Source organism: Scyliorhinus canicula, chromosome 13, assembly GCF_902713615.1.
Source record: "Scyliorhinus canicula chromosome 13, sScyCan1.1, whole genome shotgun sequence".
NCBI classification, from domain to species: Eukaryota; Metazoa; Chordata; class Chondrichthyes; order Carcharhiniformes; family Scyliorhinidae; genus Scyliorhinus; species Scyliorhinus canicula.
In genome coordinates, this window is record NC_052158.1 from 39,022,558 (window position 1) to 39,046,014 (window position 23,457).

The window sequence follows — 23,457 nt, forward strand, 5'->3', positions numbered from 1 at the left end:
TACTGTTTTTCATAAACGGAAACCAGTCGCGATGACCACTTTCCATACAGTAGAATATAGCCCCGGGATGGTAAGGGACATGGCTGCACAGTGCCTTGGCAGTGCCTCCTGGCACCCTGTCAGGGTGGCAGTGCCAGGCATACGGGGTAGCCCCATTCTTCTTATGTGCAAGTGGGGGGGGGGGGGGGGGGGGGGGGTGAATCTTGGGATAGGGGAAATGTTGCCTCATTGCCCTGAGGGGGTGGGTCGGGCCGGAGTTTGTGAAGGTGATGGGAGGGTTGGACCTGATGACCCCGTCTGCCCCTCCAGCTGGCTGTGTGACCCTCGGCAGCACTCTTAAATTGCACAGTGCTGTTTAATCAGGTGAGAAAAGGCACCTGTGGAACCGGCGATTTTACACAGCTTTTCTCACCGGATCCAGCACTCTATGCAATTTTTGGGAAAATGCCTCGCTTCGATTTATACATTGCTCTATTATACCATTACTGTTTGGTGGCCATCCCATGTTCAATTCCCATTGCTGTTTCTTAGCTCCACCCAGTACTTAGTTGAAAATCTTCTCTACCACCCTCGTTATATGACCCGACATAACTCTGATCTCGCATGGTTCAGGTGAAGACTATCCCAAAGTTACAGCTCCCAGTTTTCCCTGGACCGCTGTCAATGCCCATGGATTGAAAGTCATTACTCCCACTCCAATCTTTGATCCACCCATTTAATTCTCTAATTTTACTGACCCTATTCAAATTTATTCGTGGCTCAAGTAATAATCCAGAGATTACAGCTGGTGTGGTTCTGTTTTCTAATTTAGCCCCTGGCTGCTCATAATTTCCAAACGGAACTTCTTTCCTCGTTCTACTTCTACTAGTCCCACCTTTGGTGTTGATACTGACATGCACCGTGACAACTGGATCTTCTAGCTCCCAGGTTCCACTCCAGCCCTGAGCAGCTGTCCTGAACTCTGGCACTGGGAAGGCAGCACAGCTTTCTGGACTCACACCCTTGGCTGGAAATAACTGTATCTATCACCCTGACTACACTGTCCCACCTACCTCTCCATTCACATTAACTCCCCTTTGCTTGGATAGTTCCATGTGATATGGTGCTCCGATCAGTTTGCTCATCCACCTTTTATTCAGAAAAGCTGCAAGAACCTCAAACTTGTTGGATAATTGCAAAGGCCTGAGACCCCTCTACTTCTCAGTTCCGAGACCTGCCTCACTGGTAGTCCCACCCTCCCATCCCTGACAATAACAAAATCAGACATCCCTATCAGACGGCCTCCTGGTACAACGTGTCCTGGCAATTTTCCAACCCCCCCCCCCTCCAACTCACTGATGTATTACCGTTCCCGTAACTCGATCTCCGACTCAGTGTTTGAGCCAAGCTTCCTCCAGTCACAGGCACCACAGAGTTGAATCATCCATGAGCTCCCACATTCTGCAGCTACAACACAGCACGTGTCCTATCATCTTTGTAGTGTTATATTAACCTATTTCTTTACTGATATAAATGTTAATTGATGTCCCTTGTCCTGAATGTGCTTGTATTCTTACTGTTTCAATAAATGCATAGATTGTTATAAAATTGCGATCACGGATTGTCGTGGAAATCATAATAAAGACAAATTCCTTGAGGCTCGATTTAACAAAATTTATTTACACAAATATATTTGCGGAGAGAGAGTGTTCCAGCTGCAAAAGCCAGTGCTCTGCACTCTTGAGATTCGATTGAAGACAGCATGTTTTTATAATCTGAAGTAAACAGGTATGTTTACATTAAACAGACCTTGGAAAGTACGTACGATGAAATACGTAGTACATATGTTCTTGCCCTTGGCTAAAAACAACTCGAGTACACATTTTGTTATCTTTCGGAGGACAATGTGTTTTCATAATAAGGCTGAAATCAGAATATTTCAGCAGTATTTCCTTTATGTTAATTTCCCTTCCTCACGGATTGACTCACGAACAGCTCAAACACAGTTACATTTCCCCAGTTTCCTTTGATTCAGGGGAGAGGGGTTCTCTCCGAGGTTTGAACCAAGGAACTGACCGACCTAAATTGTCACAAACTGGCAATTTGGCTCAAGTCAGTGAAGCCTTGAAGCAGACTCTGACACCCAAAATTGCTGCCAGTTTCCGGCAGACTAGAGTCGGGGAGAAGGGGAGCAGAAATTCACCCCAAGGTCAGTCACGGGAGTGAAAGGAGCGGTTCAAATGCAAATTCTTCCTTGCTGCAATCTGCTTTATTGGACTCTGCCCTCAACCTGAGAGCGAATGTAATACCTCGGGAAATCTCAGAGGCTGCTAACGTGATACCCCAGCGTCACCAGCTGCCTGAACCTTCTGTTGATTCTTTTCAACTGGCATCCATTTGTTAGCCATGACCGTACTGAACAGCGGAGCAGGCTCAACGGGTTGAAGGTGGCATGGTGGCACAGTGGTTAGCACAATTGCTTCACAGCTCCAGGGTCCCAGGTTCGATTCCCATTTGGGTCACTGTCTGTGTGAAGTTTGCACGTTCTCCCCATGTCTGAGTGGGTTTCCACCGGGTGCTCCGGTTTCCTCCCACAGTCCAAAGATGTACAGGTTAGGTGGATTGCTAAATTGCCCTTAGTGTTCAAAAAGGTTAAGTGGGGTCACTGGGTTATGGAGATAGGGTGGAGATGTGGGTTTAGATAGGGTGATCTTTCCATGGGCCTGTGCAGACTCAATGGGCCGAAAGGCCTCCTTCTTCACTGTAAATTCTATGACTACTCCTGCTCCTATGTCCCGATCTCCCAATTTCTTTTTCCTCGTCACTTGCTTCCATTTCATAGCTTCCCTGCCCTTGGTTGCATCATCCTCCAGATCTGAACCCAGATGGTTCACTCTTTTGGTTTGGGTGGCATTGGGGTGTGGGGGGGGGGGGGGGGTGTTGGTTTGGGTGGCGTTGGGGTGTGGGTTGGTTTGGGTGGCGTTGGGGTGTGCGGTTGGTTTGGGTGGCGTTGGGGTGTGCGGTTGGTTTGGGTGGCGTTGGGGTGTGGGAGGGGTTTGGGTGTGGGGGGGTTTGGTTGGCGTTGGGGTGTGGGGGGTCTTGGTTTGAGTGGCGTTGGGGTGTGGGGGGGTTGGGGTGTGGGGGGGGTTTGGTTTGGGTGGCATTGGGGTGGGTGTGGTTGGTTTGAGTGGCATTGGGGTGTGGGGGGGTTGGGGTGTGGGGGGGGTTTGGTTTGGGTGGCATTGGGGTGTGGGGTGGTTGGTTTGGGTGGCGTTGGGGTGTGGGGGTGGTTGGTTTGGGTGGCGTTGGGGTGGGGGGGTGGTTGGTTTGGGTGGCGTTGGGGTGTGGGAGGGGTTTGGGTGGCATTGGGGTGTGGGGGGGGTTTGGTTTGGGTGGCATTGGGGTGGGTGTGGTTGGTTTGAGTGGCATTGGGGTGTGGGGGGGTTGGGGTGTGGGGGGGGTTTGGTTTGGGTGGCATTGGGGTGGGGGTGGTTGGTTTGGGTGGCGTTGGGGCGTGGGGGTGGTTGGTTTGGGTGGCGTTGGGGTGTGGGGGTGGTTGGTTTGGGTGGCGTTGGGGTGGGGGGGTGGTTGGTTTGGGTGGCGTTGGGGTGTGGGAGGGGTTTGGGTTGCATTGGGGTGTGGGGGTGGTTGGTTTGGGTGGCGTTGGGGTGTGGGGGTGGTTGGTTTGGGTGGCGTGTGGGGGGGGTGGTTGGTTTGGGTGGCATTGGGGTGTGGGGGGGTTTGGGTGGCGTTGGGGTGTGGGGGGGGTGTTGGTTTGGGTGGCGTTGGGGTGTGGGGGGGGTTTGGTTTGAGTGGCGTTGGGGTGTGGGGGGGTTGGGGTGTGGGGGGGGTTTGGGTGGCGTTGGGGTGTGGGGGGTCTTGGTTTGAGTGGCGTTGGGGTGTGGGGGGGTTGGGGTGGGGGTTTGGTTTGGGTGGCATTGGGGTGGGGGTGGTTGGTTTGGGTGGCGTTGGGGTGTGGGGGTGGTTGGTTTGGGTGGCGTTGGGGTGGGGGGGTGGTTGGTTTGGGTGGCGTTGGGGTGGGGGGGTGGTTGGTTTGGGTGGCGTTGGGGTGTGGGAGGGGTTTGGGTGGCATTGGGGTGTGGGGGGGTTTGGGTGGCATTGGGGTGTGGGGGGGGGTTGGTTTGGGTGGCATTGGGGCATGGGGGGTTGGTTTGGATGGCGTTGGGGCATGTGGGGTTGGTTTGGGTGGCGTTGAGGTGTGGGGGGTTGATTTGGGTGGTGTTAGGGCATGGGGGGCTGGTTTGGGTGGTGTTGGGGCATGGGGGTTTGGTTTGGGTGGCGTTGGGGTGTGGGGGGGTTTGGTTTGGGTGGCGTTGGGGTGTGGGGGGGGGTTGGTTTGGGTGGCGGGGTGTGTGGGGGGGTTGGTTTGGGTGGCGTTGGGGTGTGGGGGGGTTGGTTTGGGTGGCGTTGGGCATGGGGGGGTTGGTTTGGGTGGTGTTGGGGCATGGGGGGTTGGTTTGGGTGGCGTTGGGGTGTGGGGGGGTTGGTTTGGGTGGCGTTGGGGTGTGGGGGGGTTGGTTTGGGTGGTGTTGGGGCATGGGGGGTTGGTTTGGGTGGCATTGGGGCATGGGGGGTTGGTTTGGGTGGCGTTGGGGTGTGGGGGGGTTTGGTTTGGATGGCGTTGGGGCATGGGGGGTTGGTTTGGGTGGTGTTGGGGTGTTGGTTTGGGTGGCATTGGGATGTGGGGGGGTGGGGGTTGGTTTGGGTGGCGTTGGGGTGTTGGTTTGGGTGGCATTGTGGTGTGGGGGTTGGTTTGGGTGGCGTTGGGGTGTGGGTGGGGGGTTTGGTTTGGATGGCGTTGGGGCATGGGGGGTTGGTTTGGGTGGCGTTGGGGTGTGGGGGTGTTTGGTTTGGGTGGCGTGTGGGGGGGGGGTGGTTGGTTTGGGTGGCGTTGAGATGTGGGAGGGGTTTGGGTGGCATTGGGGTGTGGGGGGTGTTTGGGTGGCATTGGGGTGTGGGGGGGGGTTGGTTTGGGTGGCATTGGGGGATGGGGGGTTGGTTTGGGTGGGGTTTGTGGCATGGGGCGGTGGGGTGGGGGCGGTTGGGGTGTGGGGGGGTTTGGTTGGGTGGGGAGGCGGTTGGGGTGTGGAGGGGTTTTGGTTGGGGTGGGGTTTTGATTGGGGTGGGGGCGGTTGGGGTGGGGTTTGGTATGGGGGAAGTTGGGGTGTGGGGGGGATTTTGGTTGGGGTGGGGTTTGGCATGGGGAGGTTGGGGTTTGGCATGAGGGAGGTTGGGATGGGGGGTTTGGTTGGGGTGGGTTTTGGTTAGGGTGTGGGGGGAGTTTGGTTGGGGTGGGGTTTGGCATGGGGAGGTTGGGGTTTGGCATGGGGGGAGGTTGGGATGGGGGGGTTTTGGTTGGGGTGAGGGAGGTTTTGGTTAGGGTGTGGGGGGGGGGTTTGGTTGGGGTTCGGCATGGGGAGGTTGGGGTTTGGCATGGGGGGAGGTTGGGATGGGGGGGTTTTGGTTGGGGTGAGGGAGGTTTTGGTTAGGGTGTGGGGGGGGTTTGGTTGGGGTTCGGCATGGGGAGGTTGGGGTTTGGCATGGGGGGAGGTTGGGGTGGGGGAGGTTTTGGTTGGGGTGTGGGGGGGGTTTTGGTTGAGGTGTGGGGGGGTTTTGGTAGGGGTGTGGGGGGGTTTGGTTGGGGTGTGGGGGTTTTGGTTGGGGTGTGGGGGGGTTTGGTTGGGGTCTGGGGGCGTTTGGTTGAGGTGTGGGGGGGTTTGGTTGAGGTGTGGGGGGGTTTGGTTGGGGTCTGGGGTCGTTTGGTTGAGGTGTGGGGGGGTTTGGTTGGGGTGTATGGGGGGTTTTGGTTGGGGTGGGCGGGTTTTGGTTGGGGTGTGGGGGGGGGTTTGGTTGGGGTGGGGGGGGTTTTGGTTGGGGTGGGGGGGTTTGGTTTGGGGGGCGATTGGGGTGGAGTTTGGCGTGGGGGTAGGTTGGGGTGGGGGGGGGTTTGGTTGGGTGTGGGGGTTTTGGTTGGGGTGGGGGGATTTGGTTTGGGGGGCGATTGGGATGGAGTTTGGCGTGTGGGTAGGTTGGGGTGGGGGTGCTGGTTTGGGTGGGGTTGGGGTGGGGTTGTGGCGTGGGGCGAGGTTGGGGAGGGGGAGGGGGAGGGGTACAGTACCAACACGGACACTTCACTGTACCGCTGACTGAACCGTGAGCTCAGAGACCCTTCACTTCGCCCTCCCCTCCTCAGTGTCCGTCCCTTCAGCACCGGTAGTCGTGCTCGACTGCCCTGCCCCCGCTGGCTAGCTCCATGGATCACCTTGTCCTACGGGAATGAGGGAAGGGTGGTCCGTGAGTGTGGTGGGAGAGGGGCGCAATGGGTTTGAGGGAATTGCACCCGCCACAGTTAAACAGCACGTCTAACTGCGATGCAGGCAGAGCAGAAAAACACAGCACAGCACAGGAAAATCGATCTCTGATCAGGAAACAAGATGTGGCAAAATTAAACTGATACACTAGTAATACAGAGTCATATAGAGTTCGCAGAAAGTACAGAGCTCTGATGGAAGATCATTGGTCTGAAATATTCACTCCGTTCCACTTGACACAGGTGCTGCAGCATTTTCTGTTTTATTTCAGGTTTCCAGCCTCTGCAGTGTTTTGCTTTCACAACACAGATTTAAGTATAATTGGGGAATGGGCAATGCTGGATTTAAACTTGAACTTGAATTGGAACCGGAGGACTAGAAATCCAGAGACCCATGGCTTTCGCGATCAAGTTTCGAATGCTGCCAAGACACAAGGTGGAGTTTGAGTTCAATAAAAACCAGCATTAAAAATAGTAACTATGGGCTGCACGGTGGCGCAGTGGTTAGCACTGCTGCCTCCAGGTGCTGAGGACCCAGGTTCGACCACAGCCCCGGGTCACTGTGCAAATATTCTCCCTGTGCCTGCGTGCGTCTCACCCCCACAGCTCAAAGATGTGCAGGTTAGGTGAATTCTATTAATTGGAAAAATATTATTGGGTACTCTAAATTTATTTTTTTTAAAGTGTCTTAGCTATTAGCACTGCCATCTCACGCTGCTGATAGGACGGGGGTGGGGGGAAACAGGCGTTTTCCATTTGTCAGAGGCTTGAACTGTCCGAAATTTCCGAGTGGCCCAACATGGTTGAAGTCTCAGGCGACAGAACAGTAATGTCACTGAGTTAGTAATCCAGAGGCCCAAGGTAATGCTCTGGTGTCACGGGTTCAAATCCCACCGCAACAGCTGGATAAATTTACTTCCATTAATAAAATGTGGCATATAAAATTAGTCTCAATAATGGTGCCCATCACTGAGCCTTTAAGGGAAGGATATTTGCCATCCTTAACTAGCCAAGCCTACACGTGAATTCATCCTTAAAACTGGCCTCCACGTGAATCCATCCTTAATGCATTTAACCTAGTCATGATTCCATTCCTAACAAGCTGCCCTACACATGACCCTATCCTTAACTAGCCCTACCTACATGTGCCTCGATCCTCCAAATAGTCTGACTTACATGTGACCCCATCCTGAACTGGTGTGCCTTACAGGTGATCTCATTCTTAACCAGTCTGCCCTACACGTGACTCCATCCTTAACTAGTCTGGCCTACACATACCATTCTTAACTAGCCTGCCCTACACGTGACTCCATTCTTAACTAGTCTGGCCTACACATACCATTCTTAACTAGCCTGCCCTACACGTGACTCCATTCTTAACTAGCCTGCAATACATGTGACTTAATCCTTAACTCGTTGGACAAACAGTGACTTCATTCCTAACTAGTCTGCCCTACAAGTGACCCCATCTTTAACTAGCCTGCATTACACGTGACTTCATCCTTAACTTGTCCGCCCTCAATGTGACTCCATCCTTAACTAGTCCGCCCTCCATGTGACTCCATCCTTAACACGCCTTCCCTACACCTGACTCCATCCTTAACTATTGCACCCTCCATGTGACTACATCCATAACTAGTCTGCCCTACACATGACTCCATTCTTAACTAGTCTGCCTTCATTTAACTCCATCCTTAACTAGTCGGACCAACTCGTGACTCCATCCTTAACTAATATGATCTACACGTGGTTCCATCCTTACCTAGTTGCCCGTAAACTTGACTCCATCCTTAAGTAGTCTGATCTACACGTGACTCCATCATTAACTACTCTGCCCTACACATGACTCTATTCTTAACTGGTCAACCCTCCATGTGACTCCATCCTTAACTAGTCTGATCGACAAGTGACTCCATCCTTAGCTAACCTGCCCTACACGTGACTCCATCCTTAACTAGTCTGTCCTACACGTGATTCATCCTTAACATGTCTGCTCTACATGTGACTCCATCCTTAACTGGTCTGATCTACATGTGACTCCATCCGTGGCTAGTCTGCCCTATACATGACTCCATTCGTGGCTAGTCTGCCCTATACATGACTCCATCTGTGGCTAGTCTGCCCTACACGTGACTCCATCCTTAACTAGTCTGATCTACAAATGACTCCATCCTTAGCTAGCCTGCTCTGCATGTGACTCCATCCTTAACTATTCTGATCTACAAATGACTCCATCCTTAGCTAGCCTGCCCTGCATGTGACTCCATCCTTAACTATTCTGATCTACAAATAACTCCATCTTTAGCTAGCCTGCCCTGCATGTGACTCCATCTGTGGCTAGTCTGCCCTACACATGACTCCATCCTTAGCTAGTCTGATCTATACATGGCTTCATCGTTAACCAATCTGCCCTACATGTGACTCCAGACTTAACTATTGTGCCCTACATGTGACTCCATCCTTGACTAGTCTGCCCTACACGTAACTCCATCCTTAACTAGTCTGATCTACACATGGCTCCATCCTCAACTCATCTGCTCTACATGTGACTCCATCCTTAACTATTCTGGTCTAAATATGACTCCAGACCCACAGCAATGTGTCGTCGCCTCTTAACTGCCCAACAAGCTACTCTGTTCTCGGGGGATTTAGGGATTGGAAGAAAATGCGGGCCCAAGCAGGGACACCATCTGCCATTAAAGAACAAAGGAAGAAAACTGTTCCTTCGCAACATCCTATCCTGAAGAGAAAGCAACTGTCAGTTTGTCTGTGGGAGGAGGCGATCGGGGATAGGTCGGGACGGTGTGAGGGGCAGGGACTGTATCCATGGAAACAGGACACAGGAAAAAGCCAAGGAAAGGCAAAAAAGAAACTGGACACGAACGACAACTGCGATTGGCATTTTAATCGTTCCTTTAATATATAAACATACATCTTCAGTGTGATGATTATAAGAAATTGTTATATATAATTGTATTTTCTATCCATTGCAGTAATGTTATTAAAAGCCTGGGTTAAGGTACATATTTGTTGCAGTAATATTAATAAAGATCCTCGGTTAACGTATCCAGTCTGTGCGTCTGCTAAGGTTGAAATTAAGATGCTGCAAAGGTGAGATCATCATTCATTCCAACCTTGTACATGTTTACCAATATGGGGTGAATTGACTATTGTGTGTTTTGGATGGAGTTTTCCAGCATTTTTCTGTTGTTATTTAATATCTCCTGATGTGGCTCAGTGTTAAATTCTGTGCGGTACTCCTGCATTAAAGGCGCTACCTAAATGCAAGTTTTAAAAAGAAATGAACCCCACCTCGGTAAACCAGCTCAGGTATTGTTTACCCTTCAAATGATAGTTCCTGGGTTCCAATGTTTTGCCGGAGATTAAGAGAATCCTTTTCTCTCAGAGGATCGCAAGTCCATGGAACTCTTCCTGAGGAGGTGGAAGCAGAGTATTTGAATATTTTAAAATAGAGATGCATAGATTCTTGACCAACAAGGGGGTGAAAGGTTATCGGGAGGGGTATGTCCGTCGCAATGTGGGGTTGAGGTTTCAATCAGATCAACCATGATCTTATTGATTGGGGTGGCAGGCAAGGGGCCGAGTGGCCTACTCCAGCTCCTAATTGGCCTACTCCAGCTCCTAATATGCATCGGGCTTCAAAATGGAGTCATGTGTAACATCCTGGGCAGCACATTTAGGCAAATTGTCCAGGCGTTGGAATGGTTTCAGAGGAGCTTTACAAAGACGATATCAGGAATGAGGGCCTTTGATTATGTAGAGAGAGCTGGGCCTGGACCCCCTTACAGCACACAGGATCGAGGGGCGTCCCAAAGAAGTCATATCGAACTCATTAACTCTGTTTCTCTCTCCACAGATGCTGCCGGAGCTGCTGAGGATTTTTCCAGCACTTTCTGTCTTTTTTCCAAATATCCAGCATCCGCAGCATTTTGTTTTTGCTTTAATATAATCTGTGCTTTAACTTGCTGACAATGGTGCTGTAAGAACAACAAGAGCAATAGGGACCACAGTGAACGGCAGGAACTGACCATTTGCCGCCTTAGACAGCGAGAGTTGGGGATTGAGGAAGTAACAGGGGGTGGGCAGTGAAGGAAAAATGGGCGAATTAGAGTTGAATCAGGGACCGAAATTTAGACAAGCGTTTGAACCGCCACAGCATACAATGCTATGGAACAGGTGCTGGGGATAAATGGGATTAGAATAGAGAGTTGTTTGATGGCCGGCACGGACATGATGGGCCGAATGGCCTCTTTCTGTGCTGTAAAATTCTATGGGCTGGATTCTCCGCCGATGGAATTCTGCGTTGCGCTGGCAGCGCACCCACGCCTGGGGATTTCCCGAAGGCGTGGGGTTGCCCACAATGGGAAACCCCATTGGCCGGCTGGCGGGACGGAGAATCCCGCGGCCGGCGGGGGTGCTCCGCACCAGAAAACTGGTGCGACAGGAAGGAGAATCCCGCCCATTGACTCAAAGAGAAACAGAGGGAAGGAAGCATTGAGAATGAGAATGAGAAGAAAAAATAAAGAGACTCGCATACACGTTAAAAGCTTGAGTTTCAAATGTTGGAAATCTCCCAAGAAGGAGGTACTACAGACCAAGTATCCTTTATCTGAAACCCTTAGAGCTGATTGCATTTCAGTATTCAGATACATTTGTTTTTCTGACTGACTGTATATAGAGCAGGCCCGAGGCCTACTTACATTACAATAGCCTAAGCCTCGGCTAACTATAGTCCACACATTTAGGTTGTTCCTCTCACACGCCCTACTGCTTACTGGTTAACACATTACACCTGAATATTACATCATTGAAAAACATGCCATTTTCAGATGTGTTCTGTTCTGAATGTGCTGATGAAGGATATTCGATCGTACACGCAGGATTAGGACTCAGTAGGGAGTGAGGTTGTCAAGGGATTAACAATGTTCGCATTGTTAGATTAGACACCCATACTTAAGGTTCCATGGCGAGTTAATGGGGAATTAATGCAGATACCCAGAAAATTCTTAAACAAAAACAATGGAAAAATAAGCTAGGGTGAGGGAAATAATATACGTCGACCAGGAAATTCCAGCGATTCACCTTTCGCTTTGTAAAATCTTGACCTCGCGGACTCGTTGGGCGAACTGTGCATTAATAACAGTGTGGGTCATGAACTGTTGTCGTTTCTCCAGAGAGATGTGGTCCCATTAACTCGTTAGTTTCAAATGGAGCAGCTTAAGTGGTTCACTGTTCCCCATGCTTTTGTTTATCCAGGGGTTAAAGAAAGGGAAGAGTTTGCCCTTGAAGGTGTCAGTGAAAGTGTAGAGGTGAGACATGCTGTCGGCATTGTAAAAGGATACCTGCCCTCCCTCATAGTCCAGGTAGATTCCGATTTTCCTGGGCTTGCCGGTCAGGTTGAGGATGACGGCGGGGACGGCCAGGGCCCCGTAGGTGTGCCCGTGCCTCCTGCAGATGGTCCAGTAGCCAACCGAGGGCATCAGTGTGATCTGCCCCTTCCTGCCAGCTGTCTCCAGGGCCAGGCCCAGATCCCAGTCGGTCTTGTTGGCGACCTCCACCTCCCAGTAGTGTTTCCCCGAAGTGAAGCCCTGGCTGCTCAGGACGCAGGTGCAGGGTTCGAACCTCTCTCGCCCGTTCGGTAGGTTCCTCCTCAGATTCCCGGAGTGCACCGTGGTCAGGTCCTCGGACAGTATGAGCCTGGGCTGCGCTGTCCTGGGATCCAGAGCGAGTGAGGCTGGCACTTTTAATAACAAACAGGGAGATGATTATCAGCTTGCAATATCTGGAAGAACTACGTTATGAGGAGAGGTTGGATAAACGCGGTTTGATCTCACTGGAACGACAGAGGTTGAGGGGGCGACCTGATAGAAGTCTTCAAAATGATGAGGGGCAGAGTGGATAGTCAGAAGCTTTTTCCCAGGGTGGAAGAGTCAATTACTCGGGGACATAGGTTTAAGGTGAGGGGGGCAAAGTTTAGAGAATGTGTGCGGGGGAAGCTTTTTACACAGCGGGTAGTGGCTACCTGGAACTCTCTGCAGGGGGAGGTGGTGGAAGCAGGGACGATAGTGACGTTTAAGGGGCATCTTGACAAATACATGAATAGGATGGGAATAGAGGGATGTGGACCCAGGAAGTGTAGATGGTTTTAGGTCAGACGGGTGCCATGGTTGACGCAGGCTTGGAGGGCCGAAGGGCCTGTTCCTGTGCTGTATATTTCTTTGTTTGTTCCTTTTTGCAATATAAGCTAGACACTGAGAAACCCAATAGGAAATTCAGGAGAAACTCTTTTACCCAGAGAGTGTTGAGAATGTGGAACTCATACTGCTGTCGTCATTGGAATGAATAGTATTTTTAAAAATTCTTTCATGGGGGTGTGAATGTTGCTGGCTGGGTCAACATTTATTGTCCATCCCTAATTGGCCTTCGCCTGAGTGGCTTGCTGGGCTATTTCTGAGGGAAGTTAGGAGTCAACTATAAATGTTGTGCGTATGTAGGCCAGACAAGGATGGTGGATTTCCTTCCCTAAGGGACATTAATCAGCCAGATGAGGATTTTTACAACAATCGGCAAGGGTTTCATGGTCATTGTTCGACTTCTAATTACAGATTTTAAATCTGCCACTGGTGGTTTCGAACCCGCATCCCCAGAGCATTACTATTCCAGTGATAATACCACCACGCCACCCCTAATGGAGGCCTATAGATGCATTTAAGGGGAGGCTGGATAAGGACATGAGGGAGAGGAGAAGAGGGAGTCACACTGGTAGAGTTAGATGAGAAAGGACATGAGGAGTCTCAAGTGGATCATAAACACCAGCATGGACTGTTTGGGCTGAATGGCCTGGTTTTTGTGTAGTCCATCCTACATTCTTGAATGCAATATCACTGGAATATGAAAATACAGAAACCCAGTTCCAAAGAGTGTGCAGGGCTAGAGGGGCCGGGTGCAGGGAGGAGGAGCAGGGTGGGGGGTGAGTGGGCTTGGAGGCGGGAGCGATGCATGTGCATCGATCTTTGAAACGCCCGACACTTTGAGATTGTTGTCAGCAAATCATATGTGATCTCAGGCTTCATAACTCGAGGTAAGATGAGCAAAGCCAGTGCCTCTCGGGGAGCGAAAATAATTTTGGGGAGAGAGGTCATGTGACCGGAATAACCATTTTAAACAAATGTTTTATTACAATATGCGGGCTGCTGGAGAGTAGTCAGGGAGAAGGCGACTAATGGGGCAGGAATGAGTTCCTTTATCTTCTGTTCCAAATTTAAGACCCTGTACCCTTTTCCAGTTTGATATCCAGCACAGTGAGAGAGAGAAGTTTCATCAAAACGAGCCTCGTGTGCAAAAATCATCAATTTAAGGAAAGATGATTATGCTAAAATAGAGTCTATCTCCAGAAATTGCAGTTCACATGGGCTTAGAATCCATGCAATTTCAAGAGTACTTCAAGCACTGGGAACATCATAGCTTACAAAGCAGACAAAGTGCTGGAAAATGGGATTAGAATAGACAGGTGCTTGATGGCCCGCAGACATGGGGCTGGATTCTCCACTGTCGGGATTCTCCACTGTCGGGATTCTCCGCTGTTGGGATACTCCGTTGCGCCGACAGCCCGGGGATTTCCCGACGGCTGGGGCTGCCCACAATGGGAAACCCCATTGTCCAGCTAGCGAGACGGAGAATCCCGGGGGTGGGGGGGGCGCTGCACAGGACGGATATTCCAGCCTGTGATCTTTCTATGCTGGAAAACTCCATGACTATGACCATGCAGACACCAGCAAAGGATTCATAAACAGTGAACTCACATTTTTTTTCCTGTTTGGATTGAATCTTAATTTGGCTAAGAAATCTAACCTACAGTATAACCTATAATCCTGCATGCTTGCCATAGACTCACAGAATCCCGACAGTGCTGAGGAGGCCATTCGGTCCATCGAGTTTGCACCTAACCTTTGAAAGAGAACCCTACCTCGGCCCACTCCCCGCCCCAACCCCGTAACCCTACCTAACCTGCGAACCTCTGGGTACTGAGGGCACTTTGAGCATGGCCAATCCACCGAACCTGCACATCTTTGGACAATGGGAGGAAACCGGAGGAAACGCACACAGACACGGGGGAAACATATAAACTCCACACAGACAGTCGCCCGAGGCTGGAATTGAACCAGGGTCCCTGGTGCTGTGAGGCAGCAGTGTTAACCGTGTCACCCCTGTGTGATGTGGCTGTACGTGCTGCGTAGGTTGGGACGTGGGTTTACATTTTCAAATAATTTTATGCCTTTACCTGGCTAAGTTTTTAACAGAATCACAGAATCGGTACAACGCAGAAGGAGGCCATTCTGCCCATCGTGTCTGCACCCACTCTCCAAACGAGCATCATGATTTAGTGCCATTCCGCTGCCTTTTCCCCTGTACCCTGTAGATTGATTCTATTCAAATAATCATCTAAAGTCCTCTTGAATGCCCCGACTGAACCTGCCTCCATCACACCTCCAGGCAGCGTGTTCCAGACCCCAACAACTCGCTGTGTGAAAATGTTTATTTCTCGTGTTAATATAAACTAACCCTTTTGTCTTTTAAAGTCAAGAAAACTGGCCCGGGTAGTTTATTTGGAATCACCACATAAATGGTTAAGTACGGACAATGAGCAAATTGCTACATCCTTATAAATTACATAAAACCCTGTCACAATCAATCGGGACGTGTGAAAAAGGCAACTCCCAACATGTTTCCTCACCTCTTAATAGTGACACATTTTGTTTTGGTGATAGAATGCTTCCTGTTACCTTGTCATTGGGCATACTTTTAATTCCGGGGGAGTGTATTGATTCCTTCCTCTGTTCTGGTGCCGTGTACTCTTGGTACCTCCAGCTACTTTTCCACAGGGGCTGCCTAACATTTCTCAAACAGCACAGCAGGTGTTGGCAAGCTATTGTTCGACTACAGGAGGCCTCACAGCTCCACCCCAAACTGGTGTTCACGCCAGGACCGGGGACCATGGCTCTTTGTCTACCTGGCCCCTAGTTTCGGACCAATGAGAGCTGAGATCAGCAAATGCCATTCAGAGGGGTGATACAGGTTACAGGCCATGGGTAGCATGATTGTTAGCACCACTACCTCATAGCACTGGGAACTCGGGTTCGATTCCGGCCTTAGGTGTCTGTGTGGAGTATGCACTTTCTCCCCGTGGGTTTCCTCCAGCTGCTTTAGTTTCCTCCCACAGGCCAAAGATGTGCAGGTTAGGTGGATTGGCCATGCTAAATTGCCCTTTTGTGTCCAACAGTTAGGTGGAGTTTTGGGGATAGGTGGGTGAGGAGGCCTCAGTATGGTGCTGTTTGAGGGTTGGTGCAGATTCAATGGGCTGAATGGCCTCCTGCACTGCAGGGATTCCGTGATTCTATCCTATGAAAGTCCATCAGGCAAGTCAAACTAAAGGGTAACAAATTCATTCCAGCAATGTGGGCTTCGCTGGCTAAGCCACCATTCGTTTCCCATCCCTATGCTTGAGAAGGTGGTGGTGAGCTGCCTCCTTGAACCGCTGCAGTCCCTGTGGGCACACCCATCGTGAATGGTTTGAAACAATTGAGTGGCTTGCTGGGCTGTATCAGAAGGCAGTTAGGAGTCAATCGCATGGCTGTGGATTCTGGAGTCACATGTATGCCAGGCCAGATAAAGATTTCCCTCCATAAGTGTCATAGTGTTCCATATTCTGTCAGTGTTTACCAGGAGATGGGATTATGGTAAATCTGTTGATGTTTACAGGAGGGAGCCAGTGATGTTTGTGGTAGATCAATTGATATCTATCGGGATAGAGGATTGTGTTGAGCCGACATGCCACTTACCAGGAGAGAGGATTTGCAGCATTTCTTTCCAGACTGTATATTGTAAGGGTCCCTTGAATATTCCCAACTCTGGGCCTCTGCTCACTACACTCTTTACCTCATTTTCTCCCTTTTCCTGGAACCTGAGGAGAAAGGAATTAAGCAATGGGTTCATTCCAAGTATCAAATAAGGCTGGTAAAATTAAATAAATGTCAATGTGTAAGTCAAGGTTTAGATTATACACTCACCTCTGTTTTAACCCTTTCAGCGCCTGTGTACAATTACATAAGAAAAAACAACAGTCAGTGAAGCATTTTTAGGCCGGTGTTCTCCGGCTGTTAGGATTCTCTGTTCCCAGTAATTTTCCTGAGACTGCGCACACAGACGCTGAGCTAGTTGTGATAGGCACCAGTCAATCTTAAGTAATGTCCAATGTTTGATTAATAAATCATCCTCTAGGTAACAGGCATTCATGTGAACAAACCAGGAGGTCTTAGCTGAGAATTAGAGGCCAATGGAAGTAAACGAAGGCTTAAACCAGAGATAAGAATTCCCTTAAAAGTAGGACCTGTGGCCGAGGTCTTTGTTCCTGAATTCTTGAATCATCAATTTGTTGTTTGTGTTTAAAGTGATTTCTTTTTGCGCTCAATGGTTCTGCCATGTGCTTGACTTTTGTGGGGGTGAGACCTAGGCAGACACGGCGTGAATGTGCAAACTCCACATGGACAGTGACCTGGGGCCGGGATTGAACACGAGCCCTCGCGCCGTGAGGCAGCAGTGCTAACTGCTGTGACACCGTTGCCCTAAAGAACCCTACAGTGCAGAAGGAGGGCATTCGCTCCATCGAGGCTGTACTGACCCTCTGAAAGAGCACTCTACCTCGGCCCACTCCTCCACCCTATCCCCATAACCTGCGCATCTTTGGATACTAAGGGAATTTAGCATGGCCAATCCACCTAACCTGTACTTCTTTGGACTGTGGGTGGAAACCGGAGCACCCGGAGGAAACTCCACACAAAGTCGGAATTGAACCCAGATCTCTGGCAGTGTGAGGCAGCAGTGCTAACCACAGTGCCACCCGACCACCCCATTTGCTTTCCTAACTGCTTGCTGTACCTGCATGCTTGTTTTCAGTGCCTGGTGTACTAAGGCACCAAGGTCCCTTTGTACATCAATGTTTCTCAATCTATAACCATTTAAATAATACTCCGTCAATCTGTTTTTTCTACCGAAGTGGATAACCACATTTACGCAGGTTATGCCATGTATTTGCATCTGCCATGTATTTGCCCACTCACTCAACTTGTCTAAATCACCTCAAGACTCTTAATGTCCTGCTCACCACTCACCTTCCCACCAAGTCTCTTGTCACCAGCAAACTTGGAAATACTATTTTTTGGTTCCCTCATCCAAATCATTGCCCAGAGACAAAATGTCAACTTAAAATTAACACTGGTACACCAGCCATGTGGAGCGAAATGGACAAGAAGGGACAAATTTCAGAGAAAGTTCATGACATTGCAGGGTGGTTTCTCGTGCTTGAGGAATATTGGGAACCCCTTAGCCCCCTGCCCTGCACCTTCCCAAACCCGGACACAGGAATTTCCTCATCACCTTGAGAAAAGCTGAGTCGTTCTTCTCAGCGATTGCTGCTCGGAGTTGGGAGAGACCTTGTTCTGCAGTTGAGCGGACCCTCTCGGCGGCAGTCAGGTTTTGCTCCATTGAACCGCGGCGCTGCTCCGTCTCTTGCTCCAGCTCTTCGCGCAGACGTTGCTCTCTGCCAATGAGGAATCGGTGCAATTCCTCAAACTCCGAGGAGATGTGGTGCAAAAGCGTCCCGGAGGTTTCCTTCAAAAAAAAAAAGCAGAATCATTCCTCCAGTAGGCCTGAAACCACCCGAAGCCTGCACAACCAGGCCGAAAACACGCTGAACTCCGATTAACACCAATATTTGACAAAAGCAAACAATGAGATTGAGAACAAAATACACAAATGATTGGCAATGTAATTTAGAATGAAATTTCTGTTGGGGTTTTGTGGAAAATTGAACGTATTGTTCCAAATTCTGTCTGAGGATAGTGAAAGTAGGAACTTTGACCCTTTAATTATAAACAGCAACAGCTCTTATTTACAGAAAGGCTTTAATGTAATGAATTGTTTGGAGGCACATCACAGGTATATTATGAATCAAACTATAAGACTTAGCCACATTAGGAGATTTTTTATTTCATTCATGAGATATGGGTGTTTCTGGCTGGACCAGCATGATTGCCCATCCCTAATGACCCTTGAACTGAGTGGCTTTCTGAGCCAGAGAGCAAACACATTGCCGTGGATCTTGAGTCACATGCAGGCCAGGCTGGGTAAGATTTCCTTCCTTTTTTAAAATCAATTGAGAGTGCCCAATTCATTTTTCCCAATTAAGGAGCAATTTAGCATGACCAACCCACCTACCCTGCACATCTTTGGGTTGTGAGGGCGAAACCCACGCAAACACGGGGTGCACGGACAGTGACCCGGAGCCGGGCCTGGGACCTCGGCACAGTGAGATGGCAGTGCTAACCACTGTGCCACCGTGCTGCCCGAGATTTCCTTCTTAAAGGGAATTAGTGAAACCAGATGGCATTTACAACAACGGTGGTCATTAGACTTTCAATTCCAGATTTTTACTGAATTCAAAATTCACCATCTGCTGTGGTGGGATTCGAACCAGGTTTCCCAGAGCGTTACCCTGGATCACAAGTCGGGTAGAAATCCCACTATGCAACCGCCTCCTGGATCAGATGGCCAAACGCTTGGTCAAAGAGACAAGTTTTGAGGAGTGTCTGAACGGAGGGGAGTGAGGGAGAGAGGTTTAAGGAGGGAATTGCAGAACTTGGGACCCGAGGCATAGCCACCAATGGTGGAACGACTGTAGTTGGCAAGACACAGAAGGCAAAGTTCGAGGAGGGCAGATATCTCGGAGATGTGTGGGTCGGGCGGAGATAACAGAGTTAGGGAGGGACAAGGCCATGGAAAGCTGTGAAAACAATTATGAGAGTTTAAACTCAAGATCTTGCTTGGCCAGGAGCCAATCATAGAATTACTACAGTGCAGAAGTAGCCCATTCGGCCCATCGAGTCTGCACCAACCTTCCAAAAGAGCATCCTACCTAGGCCCATGCTCCCACCCTATCCCGTAGACTAACCTGACCTTTTGGACACTAAGGGGCATTTTATCACGGCCAATCCATCTAACCTTCATATCTTTGGACCATGGGAGGAAACTGGAGCATTCGAAGGAAACCGGCGCAGACACGGGGAAAACATGCATACTCCACACTGTCTCCCATGCCATATTCGAACCCGGGTCCCTGATGCTATGAGAAAACAGTGCTAATGTGAGGGGATGAGTATAAAAAGGTGTGAGGGGGAGGGGGGAGTATGTGAATAGGCTACGGGACATGATGTGAGTTAGGGATCAGGATCAGCGTGACCCCAAGTTTAACTCAAGAGGGTAGAATTTGGGAGACAGGTGAGGCATACATTGGAATTATCAATTCTGGAGGTCAAGACGGCAGGAACGAGTGTTATTGATGTAATCATCAGCACAAAGCCTATTCCTGAAATAGCGATATAGGTGGAAATCGATGGGCAGGAAAATAGGGTGAAAACTGATACTGCCAAGGGACTGACTGTGATCTGCTCTCCATCCAGAGGGAACAGGTCAAGTTGATCATTGAGGCAGATATTGATGTGAAGGGTCAAAGGTTAGCGCACCCACAAAGGTCCAAAGAAAGAGGTGAGAATATGAGCTAGAAGAAGTGAGCAAGGGCAGCACCTTGCGCAGTGGTTCGCACTGCTGCCTCACGGTGCCAAGGACCCAGGTTCGATCCCGGCCCCGGGTCACTGTCCGTGTGGAGCTTGCACATTCGCCCCATGTCTGCGTGGGTCTCACCCCCACAACCCAAAAAGATGTGCCGGGTAGGTGGATTGGCCACGCTAAATTACCCCTTAATTGAAAAACAATAATTGGACACTCTCAATTTATATAAAAAGAATTGATCAGATTGAACGAGGCCTAGTTTGGAATGTCAGTCTGGATGGAGGGGTGGGCTGAGGTTCCACAGCGGGATGGACGATGGCTGCTCCAGTGCCACCCGTCATCCACGCCTTCAACGGGTGATGAATTCCCCGCTCCCCCTGGGAGAGCGGCACCGCGGGGTTAAACGTACCTGCAGTGCGGAGATCTGCTCCTGTTGCTGCTCGATGAGGATACTCCTCTTTTGCTGCTTCCCTTCTTCTGCTGACATAATCTCATTCAGCTGGTGCTGCAGAAGGTGGAAAGCTAATGGTTAAAAATCCACGTCCGGCAATGTGTTGCCCGAGGCTGCCCTGACACAAGGGAGGACAGGCAGCCAGGAGTTGCAGATCCGAGGACCTCAGATCAACCGGAGACTGAAGTTTCCACGTATCCCTGCTGATGATTTCATACAGAAACGCTTGATATGGCTCACTCACAGGAAGGGGGGGAGGAAGCCGGGGAGGGGGGGGGGGGGGGCCGTACTCACCTGGTCCGGCCTGTCTGTGACTCCAGACCCACAACAATGTGGTTAACCCTCAACCTGCTCTCTGTAGGGAACGAGAGAACCACTCGTTGGTACTAACCTCGGAGTCACTCTGGGTGGATAATAAACTTCCCAGTCCCAACCACCACGGTAACCCAGGAAGGGATGGGAGGTGGGAGGTCCTTTTAACTGCTCCTGTCCATGGTACAGTGGTGAGGGAGAGAGCTCTTTAACTGCTCCTGTCCATGGTACAGTGGGGAGGGAGAGACCTCCTTAACTGCTCCTGCCCATGGTACAGTGGTGAGGGAGAGATCTCCTTAACTGCTCCTGCCCATGGTACAGTGGTGAGGGAGAGATCTCTTTAACTGCTCCTGCCCATGGTACAGTGGTGAGGGAGAGATCTCTTTAACTGCTCCTGTCCATGGTGGGACGGGTGTCTAGGTGTGCACATCACCAACAATCTGTCCTGGTCCACCCACAGCGCCTATACTTCCTCAGGAAACTAAGGAAATTCGACATGTCTACATTGACTCTTACCAATTTTTACAGATGCACCATAGAAAGTATCCTATCTGACTGCATCACAGCCTGGTATGGCAACGTGCAGCACCCAATACAGTAAGAAACCTCAGAGAGTTGTGAGCACAGCCCAGTCCATCACACAAACCCGCCTCCCATCCATTCACTCCATCTACACTTCCCGCTGCCTGGGGAAAGCGGGCAGCATAATCAAAGACCCTTCCCTCCCGGCTTACTCACTCTTCCAACTTCCTCCATCTGGCAGGAGATATAGAAGTCTGAACTCGAACTAACAGGTTTAAAAACAGCTTCTCGCTGTCACCAGATTCCTGAATGACCCTCTTGTAGACTGAACTGATCTCTTCACACATCTTCTCTCCTGAGTAGAACTATGCTCCATATGCTTCGTCCAATGTCTACCTATTTACATTGTGTAGCTATCATGTCCTATGTTTTTTACTAGCTTTCGGAGCGCAGCTCCTTCCTGTGTTTTATGTAGGGAATAATCTGCCTGGACTGTACTCAGAACAAGACTTTTTTATCATAATCTTTTTTCTCACAAGTAGGTTCACATGCTTCGGCACACTTGACAATAAATCTAAATCTAATCCCAGCAGGATTTTTACACTCCACCCGGTGGTTGCACTCTGCCACCTACTTGCAGCTCCCTCGCTTTTCCATTCTGCACTGTTTTCCGCTCCTGCCAGGGGTTGGAAGAGGGGGCAGATGGGTCGGGGCCGCAGTTCTCCTGCCGCCCGCTGGAGGCACGGTGAGGGGGGGGACACACTGTACCTTGTATTTGGAGGCCGCTTGCCGGAGCGGCAGGAAGCTGTGCTGGGAATGCTTGGGGTCATCCCTGCAGATGAGGCAGATGAGCTCCTGGTCGTCCTCACAGAACAGCTTGAGTGCCTCCTGGTGCTCCAAGCAAAGCGGGTTGTCCCCTAGCTCCACCTCCAGACAGCGCAGCTGCTCGACCAAGTTGGCCAGCACACGGTTGGGCTTGAGCGCCTTGCCTGGGCAGGGGAGGCGGCAGTGCGGGCAGGAGGGGCCGTCCTGCGGCCCCAGCGCTCCCTGGGCCTCCCAGCACTGGCTGATGCAGGGCCGGCAGAAGCAGTGCTCGCACGGCAGGCTGACGGGCTCCACAAAGAGCGAGAGGCAGATGGAGCAGCTCAGCTCCTCCGCCAGGCACGCTAGCTGCCGGCTGCCTGCCATCCTGCTCTCTCTCAGCCTTTCCCGCCTTCCGGAACGGTAATCAGAAACAGCCGACAAAGGAATAAACTTTCACTTTCGTTGTCAGTCAATCCCACAGCAGACATCCCCCCCCCATCAAAAAAAAATTATTTAAAAAAGTTCCAGAGCTCCCCCACTTCAATCTCAGTCTGATTCCTCGCCAATATGGGGCGCGATTCTCCACTCCCCACGCCGGGTGGGAGAATCGCAGGAGGGCCGGGCGACTCAGGACACGCCGCCCTGGCACCCCCCCGCCATTCTCCCACAACCCGCTCGGAGAATCGCCGCTCGCCGTTTTTCATGAACATGGCGCCAAAGCTTTGTTTGTGTCTTGTGGGGGGGCGGAGAGGGGAGTGAGCACCAAGGCTGTGCTCGGGAGGGGACTGGCCCACGATCGGTGCCCACCGATCGTCGGGCCGGCGTCTCCAAGGGACGCGCTCTTTCCCCTCCGCCGCCCCGCAAGATCAAGCCGCCACATCTTGCGGGGCAGCAGAGGGGAAGACGGCAACCACGCATGTGCGTTTTGGAGCCTGCCACCCTGCGCATGCGGGGCTGATGTCACTTGGGCACGGCCGTCACGTCATTCGCGTCAAGGCCGGGCGGCCGGGATTTACGGAACGCCGCTCCTAGCCCCCTGGGGGGGTGGGGGGGAATAGGGTGCGAGGAGCGGTCACCGAGGCTGTCGTGAAACTCGGCCGAGTTCACAACGGCCTTCCCGATGCCGCGCGGGAGCGGAGAATTCTGCCCATGATTTCCACTCCCGAAGTTGGACTGAGGTGGGCACAGTAAGAAGTCTTAAACATCAGGTGAAAGCCCAACAGGTTTCTTCGGAATCACTAGCTTTCGGAGCGCATCTCCTTCCTCAGGTGAGTGCTGACCACTGTGTTACTCAGCTGGCGTGCCTCACTCCAAAGAAGAGGAGGGCGGTGGGGAGTGTTAGCCCCAGTGTCCCCGCCAATACTTACCTCACAAACTGCCCCACCGAATCAGATTATTTGGCCATCGTCACATT

At 50.9% G+C, this 23,457-nt stretch overlaps 1 protein-coding gene across 1 annotated transcript in view; it reads right to left on the reverse strand.

The window, feature by feature from the left end:
- Positions 1–22,464, reverse strand: part of LOC119975564 — an 87,598-nt gene extending 65,134 nt beyond the window's left edge. Inside the window, exons 1-6 of the mRNA XM_038815352.1 lie at positions 22,008–22,464; positions 20,364–20,459; positions 17,765–17,998; positions 16,399–16,421; positions 16,171–16,292; positions 11,524–12,071 (exon numbers count right to left, since the gene is read on the reverse strand). Coding sequence (XP_038671280.1) covers positions 11,524–12,071; positions 16,171–16,292; positions 16,399–16,421; positions 17,765–17,998; positions 20,364–20,459; positions 22,008–22,427 — 1,443 coding nt within the window. The 5' untranslated portion in view covers positions 22,428–22,464. The remainder of the gene's footprint in view (positions 1–11,523; positions 12,072–16,170; positions 16,293–16,398; positions 16,422–17,764; positions 17,999–20,363; positions 20,460–22,007) is intronic.
- Between the last annotated feature and the right edge of the window lie 993 nt (positions 22,465–23,457).